This window comes from Bison bison, unplaced genomic scaffold, assembly GCF_000754665.1.
Source record: "Bison bison bison isolate TAMUID 2011002044 unplaced genomic scaffold, Bison_UMD1.0 scf7180017864379, whole genome shotgun sequence".
NCBI classification, from domain to species: Eukaryota; Metazoa; Chordata; class Mammalia; order Artiodactyla; family Bovidae; genus Bison; species Bison bison.
The window spans coordinates 3,571,198-3,583,766 of NW_011494951.1; the positions used below are offsets into that span (position 1 = coordinate 3,571,198).

Sequence of the window (12,569 nt, forward strand, 5' to 3'; positions counted from 1 at the left end):
AGCCGGGGGTGTGTTCGGGTGCCAACAGTCCCTGTTTTGCTGGGGGCGATGGCAGTGGCCTCTCTCTCCTCGCATCCATTCTGCCTACCGTCCTCCTGTCCCACTCACCACAGCCCCTGTCCAGATGGGAGCTCCCGAGTTCCGCAGGGTGGTAGAGGAGAATATGTAGAGGAATCCTCCCAGGACCCCGCTCAGCAGCCCCAACACGATCTGCATCACCTGAAAGATGAGAAACCTAAGCACACGGATCCTGGATCCCAGGAGCAACCCTCTGCGCCTAAGTCTCAGGGTAGCTTTGGAGACCTGCCACTCCAGCTATTAACAGTTAGAACCTCAAGAAAGAGAGAGAAAAAGAGGGGGTAAGGGAAGGCAGAGGAGAGGAAGGGAGACAAGGGGAGGGGAGGGAGAGGATGAACTCAGGGCTCCCCCAGCTGGGACTTTAAATGGTCAGGGGCTCCTTTGGCCTTTCAGCCCATAGCCTACCCTACCCACAGCTCTCATTGAGAGGTAAGTGGGGGGAAAAGCAGGAACTTGATCTCCGGTTGGAAGATAAGACTGGCTTAGCCTCCTGTTTAGAGAGAGGCTGCCAGGGAGGGTGCATAGCGACAGGAGAGGGGCTTCCCCTTCCAGGTCTGGGGAGCCTGGGCATCAGTCTGTGCCCCTTGTGGCCAGCAGCCTTACTCACCCAGGAGGTCGCCAGCAGCCGGTGGCGGCCCAGGGCCCGGGAGGTGGCGCGGGGCCTGGGCAGGAGGAGGGGCTGCAGCAGGGAGCACCCGCCTAGCAGGAGCTTGGCCAGACCTGACTCGTGGTGGAAGTGCACCTGGATGCTGGCGGGCTGGGGAGCCCTGGGGGCTGCCTCCCCGCAGTCCACTGTCTCCATGCCTCTGGACACCCACCTGGCGGGGAGGAAGGGAGCGTCAGGGGCGAAGAGTGGGCAGGAGGAGGTTGGTATGGATTTCACAGGAGCTGGTGGAGACCCCCTACACCACTTCGGGTCACAGAGCAGCACCCAGGACCTGTCTTGAGGGGGCATCTCATGAAGGATGCTTGAGTCTCCTGAGGCTGGGACCACTGCTCGGTCTATGGGGCCTCCCCTTCCCCCCAGACCTTCCCTTCATCCTCCTCCCACTGCCTTGGGGGCTGGACCAGGCCGTGTCCCAGAGTTCTCACTTCTCCCCTTTGCCCCCAGCAGGCTTGTGCCACCCCAGCCCCCCTGCCACCGGCTCCTTTCTCTGCCTCTTCCCCTTTGGAGCCCCCAGGCTGCTGGGCAGAACCGAGTCCTGGCTGCCTCCTGAATTTCTCTGGAAGCAGCTGTTCCCTAGCTGAGTCTGGGGACCCTCCAGCAACCCCTGAATATTCCTCTCCCCACCAATGGCTCCTCAGTCCTCCTGTTCTAACTGTGCCCCTCCCCTCAACCCCACAAACCCAGTGTGAAGGATGAAGCCATGGGTGGAGATGGAGACCAAAGGTGGGAACAACTTGGCATCAATGCACCTGGCCCCCCACTCCTGTACCTTTCTGGAGGCCCCTCCTCTGCAGGGGAGGTTGGTCCCTGCCCCTCCCTCCCTGCCCAGCAAGTTCTGGAGGGCCTGTGGCGGCAGGGTGGGGCCTCCTCTGAGAAGGGTCTTGGGGGAAAGGGCCCCCCCAGGCTATGGACCTACCTTACCTGCTCTCCTCAGGGACCGGCAGTGGAGAGTGGTGGGCAGGGCTGGGGAGACCCGAGCAGGCAGAAGCGGGAGGTACTTGGTGGAGTGCCAGCAGGGAAGGATGAGGCAACTTCCCAGCTGGAGCACAGGGCCCCTCCAAGGTTTTCCAGCTGCTGGGGAAAGCTGGGCTCTGGCATCCGGGAGAGCGCAAGGGCCAGGTGGGTGGCCTGGGAGACTGAAGAACTGACCAGCCCTGGGAAACCCTAAGAGGCCATTCTGTCTCCTGTCCCCACCAGGGGAGGGGCTTTCTGATCAAGAATTCCCCCAGTGTGTGTACTGTCTGAGTAGGTATGGGCGTGCTGGAGTGTATGTGTGTGTGCCTTCTCCGGCCAGCCTGACTGTCTACTCAAGACCAAACCCCCCTAGAGGGGCCCCTTTGGCCCAGCTTCTTTCTGGGAAGTCAAGATGCTGAAGGTCAGGTCCTTATAACTCCATCCCTTCCTTCTGCTTTCTCCCACCCCCCGGTGGGTCTCAGCTCTGGGCAGCTCCTCCCAGCTCTGCCCGGCTTGGCCACTGGCTCCCAGAGGACAGCAGGTGAGAAGAGCCTTCACAGCCTAGGTGATCCCCCCTTCCAGGAGACACTCACTGCCAGACCCCAACCCCCAACTCTCTCTAGGAGGCTCCAAGACCAGTCCCCAAAGCCCCCATCCTGTCTCACAGGATGCCATTCTCCCCAGTTCCTGGTTCCCCTGGACCTGCTTGGAAGGCAGGGATACATTAGCGAGAGGAAGGGACCCTAGAAAAATGCCTGGGGAGGGCCGGGAGCCCACGTCTGGCCACATCAACTGGGCGGCTGTTCCTCCCTAGTGCCTCATGCCTCTATTCCAGGGGTAAGGCGGCTGAGGCTAAAGAGGGTTTGCAGTGAGAGGTCTTTTGGTAGGAAAGGTGGAAGGTGGAGGGCCCAGGGTATAGCATGGGCCCTGGCCCTTTCTCTCCAGCTTGAGGCGGTACTGGGAGGAGCCGGGCAGACAGGAGGATCCAGGGCTGCGAGGAAGAGCTCCATAACCTGGAGTCAGGGTGGCGTGAAAGGGAACCTTCATGGGGATGGCCTGGCTCAGAGGAAGAGCAGGAATCTAGGCTGATCTGGGGACTGGAGTTGGGAGGTGGGGTAGAGGGGGGAAGTGGTGGTACCCAGAGGACTTGGAGGGAGTAGGGGGGAAGTGCTGGTACCCAGAGGCTTGGAGGAGGGTGGAGGGGGGAGGTAGCGAGTACCCAGAGGACTTGGGGGTGGGGTGGGGTGGGGGGAAAGAGGTGGTACCCAGAAGACTTGGAGGCAGCTGGAGCCTAAGGCACATTCTGGGCCTTAATATGATGCTGATTCCTGGAGCCCAAGGATGATCTGGCTGGAATTCTGACTGCGCTTCCTGGGGTGGGTCTTTGAACAGGTCTGAACCTCCTTGTGCATCTGCAGAATCGCTGGACACCTGACTTGTATCCTTCACAGGAGGCCAGGTAGGTGAAGCGTGAAGCTGCTCTGAGAAGCTCATACAATACAGATGGGAAGACTTTAAGTTTATCGTCCTCGCTGATGTTATTAGAATCATTATTAATAATGCTATGATTTAAACAGTGATCATTAGGATGACCATGAGAATTGCTTGTAGGGGATTTCTTTTGGAATGAGGCAAGTTGATTCCAAAATATGCAAGGTGAAGTAATCCAGCAAAAGTGGCCATCAAAGAGAAAAGTAACATGGTGAGGGGGTCAATGAAATAGCTCAACTGAATATTAAACTCTGTATTTATAGTTAAAATTTATGGTCATGGTGCATGACTCATCAGATCCACCAATGGGCCAGTTAAAGACTCAAACAGGCTTGGTTTCCTATGGGAATTTCATTTTTGCTCCAGGGAGCATTTTAAATCAGTGGGAGAAAGATGATGCATTCCATAAACAGGATATATTTTCAGAAGTTTAGAATCTTAAAAAAAAAAACAAAAAACAATTTGGATCCATTTTTTCCCAGCTTACAAGGTAAGTTCCAGACAGATCAACATTTAAATGTGAAAACTGAAAACATAAAAGCACTTAGAAGAAAACAGGGAAGAATTATTCTTTTATGATCTTGACATGGCAAAGTCCTTTTTAAGTATGATATAAAACTCAGAAATCATGAAAAATGAAAATTTTGATTATATAAAAATACAAGCTAAGTCAAAAATAAATTGCAAATATTAAAGCCCTATCTGCAAGTCATGTCACAGATAGTAATTTTTCAAACACACAAAGGACTCCTGTAAAGACCAAAACAAAACAATAAAACAAGGCAGTCATAGGATATGAAAGGGAAGCTCACAAAAGAAGAGGAGAAAGGCTCTTAAACATGAAAAGAAAGTCAACCTCAGTCATAATGGGAGAATTAACAATACTGGAATAGTCATAGAAGAGGATTGGAACAGTCACAGGAAGCATATTAGAAAATGGTAATATTTTTCCGCCTGGAAGGCAATTAGCTGGCTACGAGAGAAAGATAGGAGAGGATTTTAGCAGTATACACTTACTTATCTTTTGATTTTTTTTTTACCATATAAAAGTATTATGTGTAAATATACACACCATGCTGCTAAAATAATTCAGATTCCTTTCTTTGTTAATCCCAAACCCCAGACAAACTGTATCTGACCATTTGGGGAAGAGATCCCAGGATACATATGGTGAAAACTCTACAGGTGATTCAGATCTGTATTCCAAATTAAGATCAGGGACTTCCCTGGTGGTTCAGTGGTTAAGACTCTGAACTTTCTAGGCTGGGGCATGGGTTCGATCCCTGGTCAGAGAACTGAGATCCCACATGCCGGGACTTGACATGGAGACTATTTTCTTACCCTGCACTCATGCTGTGTATTCCTCTTCTTCTTCCTCAGCTCTCAGACCTCACTCCTGTACATCTCCCCAGCAGGAAGAATGGCCCAGAACACGCTGACTGTGAATGGAGTTGATGTGGGCTCTGTGCTCTCCCAGCCCACCCACATTGACATCCACATTCACCAGGAATCTGCTTTGGCACAACTGCTAAAAGCTGGGAGTTCCCTAGTGGAGCGCCTGTCTCACCGTCCTGCCAAGGCCAGGATAGGCTATGGACAGCTGGCACTAGGGGTAAGAGTAGGCTGGCTGGAGAGGTGGGTTAGCAAGGTGACACAGAGGCAGGTAACACTCCTTCTCCAATATGATGTGAGGAAAGAAAGTGGGTAAAATCCCCATGAAAACTCACAACTTGTATCCCCGCTTGTTTGGAAGTTTTGACACAGAGATTGAGATGGAAAGAAGTAAGGGATCGCTTCTCTGGTGCAATATGAGCAGTCCCAGCCAGAGGTAGGGGTGGGCGGGTGGAAGGATCGCTGGAGGCTGTTGAACCCATGTTGAACCCATATCAGATGCCAGGCGATATGACAGGCACGTTGGGGGGAAGGCCCTTGGTGATCACCTCAAGGTGCTCAGCATCCCTCAGAAGGGTCAGGCAACTACACAAACGCCTAGAGGTAAAGGTAGATCAGGTGGGCACCTGATGCGAAGAGCCAACTCATTGGTAAAGACCCTGATGTTGGGAAAGATCAAAGGCAAAAAGAGAAGAGGGTGGCAGAAGATGAGATGGTTGTTTGGTATCACTGATTCAGTGGACATGAGTTTGTGAGCAAGCTCTGGGAGTTGGTGATGGACAGGGAAGCCTGGCGTGCTGCAGTCCATGGGGCTGCAAAGAATTGGACACGACTGAGTGGCTGAACAACAATAGGTGACGTGCTTGGAAGACAGGATGGCCTCCTGCAGAGGGCCTCCTGCAGGGGATGGCATCTGAGCCATGGAGCCATGGAGAAGCAATGTGTTTAACAGATAGAGGTGGAGGATGGGAGGAAAGGAATTTCAGGTTTTGAGAATGCCTAGAACAAAGGCAAAGAAGCCAAAAAGCATAGGGCAGGTTCTGTCAGAGTAAAGAGAATGGGACTCCTGGCTGATTAGACTGGAAATATACACCATTATTGCTGAGAGCCTTGAGTGACTAGCTGAGGAGTTTGTCCTGGATCAGCTTCTATAGTGGGAAGGATTGGACATGGAGGGATTCTGGGGCAGGCACCCGAGCTTCAGGCAGCCTCCCAGCCAGGTGGTGTCCAGGTAAGAAGTATGGAGGGTCGGCACCTGCAAGGTCACAGCAAAAATGAGGAGGAGAGAGAGGAGTCCAAGTCTTCGGTGGGTGGGGTCACTTGGGAGTGGGTGGACTTGGGGTACCAGGGAGGAGAGGAGTCCGAGAGGATGCTGAGGTTTGGAGTGAGAGTGACCAGAAGACTGGAGCCCTGGAAGTCAGTGAGGCAGACCCTGGTGGTGTGGGGGGTGGGGTCTGGCATTTGGATGTGATGAATCTGAGAGGCTGGCAGGACATGTAGATGACGATGTCCATGTAGGTGGTGATGTCCAAGAAGCTGTGATAGTCAGATCCTCCAGGAAACAGACACTGAGTTGGGTGTTGTTTGCACACCTTTTGAGGTATGCAAAAGGTTTACTGGGGTGTAACATCATGCAATGCAAAGGGCAGGAGTGGGCAGGGGGAGAGAGGAGGTCTTGATGGAGGCCTGATGAGGTCTGTAGTAGCCCAGTAGGGAGCTTGGGAGCAAAGACTGCCCGTCACAGAAGTCCCGTTCTAGGTGGAAATGGCCCTCGAACCACCGCCTTGCTTAGTCATTGCTGGGCAGCTATCCCTAAAGAATGTGCCTTCGGCTTGAAAGATGTGGGGACCCTGAAGATGGTGACCACTGCAGGCTGTCAGCTAGTGAAGTGTGCAAGTCGCTCAGTCGTGTCTGACTCTTTGCGACCCCATGGACTGGGGCTCACCAGGCTCCTCTGTCCATGGGATTCTCCAGGCCAGAATACTGGAGTGGGTGGCCATTCCCTTCTCCAAGGGATTTTCCTGACCCAGGGATTAAACCCGGGTCTCCTGCATTGCCAGAGGATTCTTTACTGTCTAAGCCACCAGGGAAGCCCAGGCTGTCAGCCAACCACACCTCCTTTCTGGAAGGAGGTCTTTGTGGCCCATCCTGGACAGGATGGTGGGCTTCCCATGGGAAAAAGAGGAGAAAAGAAGCAGGAAGCATCAAATGGGTATGACAAGGTGTGGAATTTAGGAAAACTGGGATTTAGGAAAGAATGAAGGATAAAATACTGTCAAGTCAGAGGGGTGAGGGAGAAGCAGGATGCATTGTTTCATGGATAGAACTTCCAGAATCCAAGCAGAGAAGTCAAGACAGGGCAAGAGAGGGGAGCCATGCCCAGGAGCTGGGGGCTGGGTGTCTGAGCCTGGAGCGTGAGGGCTCATGGGAAGGGGCGTGGCTTTCCCCATCTCTTGCAGGTGACCCAGCTGTTGCTCGGGGCTATCAGCTGTGCTCTTGGTGGGCTTCTCTACTTGGGACCCTGGATTCAGCTGCGTGCCTCGGGCTGTGCCTTGTGGGCAGGGTTTGTGGTGAGTAAGAAAGGGGTTATGAGTCTGTGGCCATACCATCCAGAAGGTGCCCGATCTCATCTGACCTCGGACGCTAAGCAGGGTCGGGCCGGGCTAGTACTTGGATGGGAGGGAAGTGTTGTGATCTCCTTGGGAGGCAAGTGGTCATGGACAAGGAGAAAGAAAGTTCCTTTGGATCTGGGTCAGGGATCGGGGGAAGAGACCACAGACCCAGCGACCAAATGCCTTATGTTATGAGGAGGCTGGTGGGATGAGATGGTTGGATGGCACCACCGACTCAATGGGACAAGAGTTTGGGGAAGCTCGGGAGATGGTGAAGGACAGGGAAGTCTGGCGTGCAGCAGTCCATGGGGTCGCAAAGAGTCGGACACCTCTTAGTGACTGAACAACAGTGATGAGGAGGCTGCCTTAGGGGGTGGGCAAAACCTTTCTTTCCACCCTCCGTTTTCCTCTTAAAGGCATGGCTGGGAAGAGTCAGGCTGTTGTAAGCAGAGTCCTGTCTGTCTGCTAGGTTTCTTTGTCTGGCTCTTGGATCCTGCTTCAAACTGGCTGTTCTGGGGCCTGTTGGGAGAAGTGTGATGGGAGATGGTCAACTGGAGGGCTTTTCTGGTGTCTTCTCTTCCTAGGCCATTGCAGCAGGAGTTGGGGCCATTGTCCACGAGAAGCGCCGGGGCAAACTCTCCGTGAGTGAGGCATCCTCTGCCCCGCCTTGTCCTCTGTCCCCCTACTACGTCTGTTTTCCTGCTCTACTTTTCTGTCTTCTCTCCTTTGGTTTCAAATATCCTAAGATCTTTCCTGGAGGGGTAGGGAGGGTTTATCCCGGACCAGGAAGCTGGGGAAGAGGAGATTGGTTTGAGGCTGGGACCCCATGGCTCTGCCATCCATGGAGAGGGACCGCCTCTTGAATAAATGTTAACAGTTCTCATTTGTCTTCTCTTCTAGGGCTGCGTATCAGGTCTGCTCACCCTGGCTGGCATTGCCACGGCCGTGGCCGCTGTCGTCTTCTGTGTGAATAGCTTCATCTGGCAATATGATGGCTTCTATGACATCAGCTCTGTGTGTGATTCCTTAGTCCCTGTCACCCCCACTTCTTGGTACCAACGAAGAAGTTCCTATTCATCGTGGGAGGAGGAGAACTGCAGAAGATACATGCAAATGCTGATGGTGAGAAAGGAGAGTCAGTCTCCCAAGAACACATCACAGCTGTAAATTGGGGGGACTGGGGCACCAGAGGGCAGAGATGGAGGCCCTCTGAGCATGGACCTCATCTGAGGCTGTTGGTTCAGGAGGTGTCTTAAACTGAAGACACCATTCAGATCTCTGGGCATGATCGTTCCCTGAATCAAAGGGGATGAGGAGCAAAGAGGAGACAGGATATCATGAGCCACCCTTCTGTCTTTCCTGGTGTGTGACTGGTATCACTCATCCCCTGCCGGGTAACACACGGCCCCCAAATGCAGTGACTTAACACTGCAGTTGGTTAGTATGTCTCACATTCTGTGGGTTGACTAGGCTCACACGGGCAGTCCTCACTTGGGTTTTCTCAGGCAGTTGCAGTCATGGGTCAGTTGGGTGTGAAGTCATCCAGGAGCTTGATTGGCTGGACTGCCAAGATGGCGCACTCACATGTCAGGGGGCTCAGCTGGGGAGTACCAGCCAGGGAGGCTACAATGGCTTCTCCGTGTGTCTTGGGCAACCGGGTTACAATAGACAGCATCCCACTGTGAGCATTTTAAGATGTAAGCAATGGAAGCTGCCAGGCCCTAGTGTCACTTCCACTGTATTTTGTTGATCGAAGCATTCCCAGGCTTTGATTCCAGAGTTCAGGGGGTTAAGCATTAGTCTCCACCTCTTCACAGGCTGTGGTAAAGTCACCCTGCAGACAAGCAAATGGGATGGAGACTGGCTGCCCTTGTGGTTGGAAAATGCAATCTGCTTCAGTGAGGAGGAGTTAGTTGAACAGACTCTGATACCTCCTAGCAAGATGAGAATAACAGAGGAATCACAGGAGCTGACTCCTGACTGTAACTTTTTTTCCCCCTTTATCTTCAGGATTTGTTCCTCGGAATCCGTGCTCTGCTCCTGGCTATCTGTGCTCTGCAGGTCACTGTGTCCTTGGCTTCCCTGGGCGTGGGTCTTCAAAGCTTCTGTGGCCAGAGCTCCCGGGCCCTGGTGAGCTGTTAGGGAGAAAGATCCCTTGGAGGAGGAAATGGCAACCCACTCCAGTATTCTTTTCTGGAGAATCCCAGAGACAGAGGACCCTGGCGGGCTACTGTCCACTGGGTCACAAAGAGTCAGACACGACTGAAGTGACTGAGCATGCACATCACGCAGGGAAAGGGCGGGTCTGGCTGGTGCAGCTCTAGGGAAAGACAGCGGGGCAGGAACACGGCTGAGCTGTGGTCATGCTCCCCTCACTCAGCCTTTCTCTGTGCTGGGCTCTGCCCTTCGCTGTCTGGGGAAGGTGACCCCATCATTTTGTCCTGGGTTAACATCTGCCTCCTCCGCTTCTTTGCTCTCAGTTCCCCACTTTCTCTCTTTTCTGGCCTAGATCTTGTCTAGCTCCCCTTCTTCCATCAGCTTTTCCTTCCCTCCTTCTTTCCTTTGCCTGATTGCCAAATGGAGCTGACTCTGTCCCATCCTTTTCCTCCCAAGAATTGATTTTCTTCCTGTTTTTCTTTTTCCAGCAGGATGAGGAAGGGTCAGAGAGGAATCTGCTGGGGGAGAATTCAGTGCCCCCTTCCCCCTCCAAGGAGAAGACCACGGCTGTCATTGTCCTGTGAGCAGCCAGAGACCCTTGCCTGGACCCTGCATGCCCCTCCCAAGTTGCCCAGGGCCCCTCACCGCCCTGTCCCACAGACTTGCTTCCTGTGCCCACTTTTCTTCTCCCCACCCTCACCTATTGTGGCCACTCCAGGGTCTTCCATTCAGTGAACAGGTATTGTCACGTTTCCCCCAGTGCTGACTAAACAGAAGCAACCCCAAAGAATGATTTTGTGCAGAAAAGATGTAGTCTTCGTTTGTTAATATACCTGGTACATCGATACTCATGAAATTGAATGAGAATTATGCATGAGATCCAACCAGTCCATCCTAAAGGAAATCAGTCCTGAATATTCATTGGAGGGACTGATGCTGAAGCTAAAACTCCAATACTTTGGCCACCTGATGAATAGAACTGACTCATTTGGAAAGACCCTGATGCTGGGAATGATTGAAGGCGGGAGGAGAAAGGGACGACAGAGGATGAGATGGTTGGATGGCATCACTGACTCAATGGACATGAGTTTGAATAAGCTCCAAGAGTTGGTGATGGACAGGGAGGCCTGGTGTGATGCAGTCCATGGGGTCGCAAAGAGTCAGACAAGACTGAGTGACTGAACTGACTGACTGATGTATCATATGGAAACCGGGTCCAAATAAGACTAAATTTTTGTTCTGCTGTATATCCCGAGTGCAAAAACTCCTTTTGACAATTTCCTTCTGTTCAATGTAAAGTGAAAATAGCTATCATAGACTTAGGATCTTTTTACCTATTGTCTTTAAGCATCTATAATGGATCTGTGGGCTTTATGGAGCCATGCGAGACATGGACCGAGATCATTGCCTCCCTCCCTCCCTTTCTTCCTTCCCTTCCTCTTCCTCCCCCTCCGTCTTTTTACTTTCTTTCCTTCCTCCCTCCATCCCTGCCTTCTTTTCTTTTTCTCTGTCTCCTCCATCTCTTTCTCATTCTCTTCTTTTTTGCGGTAATTACTGTTGGTTCTCTCGCTACACACACACACCACACACATATACCTGTTATTCACTTCTCATGGTAAATGATATGACCGATAAGCTTTTTACTTTTTAAGTTTTTTATGTACAATATAAATATATAGATATAAGCATTTCTGTTACGGAACCGGATTCATTTGTCCAATGCGCAGCAAGCATCACCAAATGCCAAGATGCTGAGGTTTGCATCAGAGAAGGCATTTATTTATGAGACAGCCAAGTGAGGAGACGGGAGAATGAATCTCAAATGTGCCTCTCGAAGACAAGGGGCTTGAAGTCTTTGTGGGGTAGAGAAGCAGGGTGGTCTTAGGTGTGGAGAAAGGTGACTCGAAGTGGGGAAGGTGAGGTAGCTGGCACTCTGTACCAGCGTGTCTGATTTATGGGCTTCGTCACGGGATACATGTTCAAAAATGGAGGCACTAGCATGACCAGAGGGTGGAGTTTTCTGATGTCAAAAGGTCGTTCACTGGACCCCCGTGCAGGCTGAGTTTTAGGGTTGGTGGTCCCAATCTGTCTTAGCCAGCTTGAACTGGACAGGGGCTGACTCCAAGTCCTGGAAAACAACTTACCCCATTTTTACTACAAGCTTCCCTTGTGGCTCAGACAGTAAAGAATCTGCCTGCTGTGTGGGAGACCTGGGTTCAATCCCTGGGTTGGGAAGATCCCCTGGAGAAGGAAATGGCCACCCACTCGAGTATTCTTGCCTGAAGAATTCCATGGACAAAGGAGCCTGGTGGGCTACAGTCCATGGGGTCACAAAGAGTCGGACATGACTGAGCGACCAGCACTGTTACTACAGTGACCCATTCATCAGAGGTGTTATCTGTAGGGGAACATTAAGGAGTCCAAAAACAATTAGGATGAGCTTGGTCAGTGAAGGCAGCTTACAAGAGAAGGGGGTTTTAATAAGCTGTTTCCTTACCTGCTGTCCTGTAGGATGAGCCCCAGATTTCTGTGGATCACCAGTTTCTGTCAGCCTGGGCTTCCCTGGTGGCTCAGTGGTGAAAGAAGCCACCTGCCAACGCAGGCAATATGGGTTCGATCCCTGGGTCAGGAAGATCCCCTGGAGAAGGAAATGGCAAGCCACTCCAGTATTCTTGCCTGGAGAATTCCATGGACACAGGAGCCTGGCGGGCTACAGTCCATGGAGTCACAAAGAGTCGGATACGACTGAGCGAGTAACAGTTCTGTCAGCCTTATGGGGCATGGTTTTGTTTCTGAGGGGTAAAAGGCATGCCATGGTCTGAGAATTAAGATGTCATAGGGGTTCTCACATTTTTCTGATTCCAACATAATGAGGGGGCTTGCATTTCCATTGTGACTTGATGACATCTCTGACAGGTAGGTTTTATTCATACCTCTTAGCAGACTCATAGCAGAAGAACTGGCTGGGCACCTCCACCTCTACCCACTGCACAATCCTGCCCCACGACGTGGTGCTGACAGGGGCAGAGCTGCTGGGATGAGTGAGATGTGTCCTCACCGTGGGAGCTTCAGGACAGAACCACGGATGCCCATGAGAGGAGGCATCTTTCTTCTCTTACTTGATTTAAGATGCTGTTAAGGTGCTTACTGCTACTGCTAAGTCACTTCAGTCGTGTCTGACTCTGTGCGACCCCACAGACGGCAGCCCACCAGGCTCC

General features: G+C 52.1%; 2 protein-coding genes across 5 annotated transcripts in view; one reads left to right on the top strand and one right to left on the bottom strand.

The window, feature by feature from the left end:
- Positions 1 to 1,997, bottom strand: part of TMEM176A (transmembrane protein 176A) — a 4,854-nt gene extending 2,857 nt beyond the window's left edge. The window contains exons 1-3 of one of the 2 annotated variants that reach the window (XM_010857252.1): positions 1,667 to 1,997; positions 686 to 896; positions 109 to 219 (exon numbers count right to left, since the gene is read on the bottom strand). In XM_010857252.1, coding sequence (XP_010855554.1) covers positions 109 to 219; positions 686 to 880 — 306 coding nt within the window. In that variant the 5' untranslated portion in view covers positions 881 to 896; positions 1,667 to 1,997. Of the gene's footprint in view, positions 1 to 108; positions 220 to 685; positions 897 to 1,661 lie in introns of both variants that reach the window. The other variant, XM_010857251.1, reaches the window with a different exon arrangement.
- Positions 1,998 to 2,094: 97 nt separating this feature from the next.
- Positions 2,095 to 10,298, top strand: TMEM176B (transmembrane protein 176B). 3 transcript variants are annotated; one of them, XM_010857254.1, is made up of 8 exons: positions 2,095 to 2,264; positions 3,092 to 3,158; positions 4,571 to 4,802; positions 7,042 to 7,152; positions 7,779 to 7,835; positions 8,095 to 8,316; positions 9,205 to 9,324; positions 9,840 to 10,298. In XM_010857254.1, the coding sequence occupies exons 3-8, from the start codon at positions 4,611 to 4,613 to the stop codon at positions 9,933 to 9,935; spliced, it is 798 nt and encodes a 265-aa protein (XP_010855556.1). In that variant the 5' UTR covers positions 2,095 to 2,264; positions 3,092 to 3,158; positions 4,571 to 4,610; the 3' UTR covers positions 9,936 to 10,298. The 3 variants fall into 3 exon arrangements, with proteins under 3 accessions (XP_010855556.1, XP_010855557.1, XP_010855555.1); XM_010857255.1 differs by having other exon boundaries at positions 2,096 to 2,240; positions 9,843 to 10,298; XM_010857253.1 differs by having other exon boundaries at positions 2,098 to 2,240; positions 9,840 to 10,144.
- Positions 10,299 to 12,569: the final 2,271 nt, after the last annotated feature.

What these genes read in the sequence shown, in the direction of transcription:
- TMEM176B (XM_010857254.1), top strand. Translation starts at nt 4,611, where the DNA reads ATGGCCCAGAACACGCTGACTGTGAATGGAGTTGATGTGGGCTCTGTG. An exon ending in CCTTGTGGGCAGGGTTTGTG is followed by an intron (nt 7,153 to 7,778) that starts GTGAGTAAGAAA and finishes TTCTCTTCCTAG; the next exon opens with GCCATTGCAGCAGGAGTTGG. An exon ending in GCCAGAGCTCCCGGGCCCTG is followed by an intron (nt 9,325 to 9,839) that starts GTGAGCTGTTAG and finishes TTCTTTTTCCAG; the next exon opens with CAGGATGAGGAAGGGTCAGA.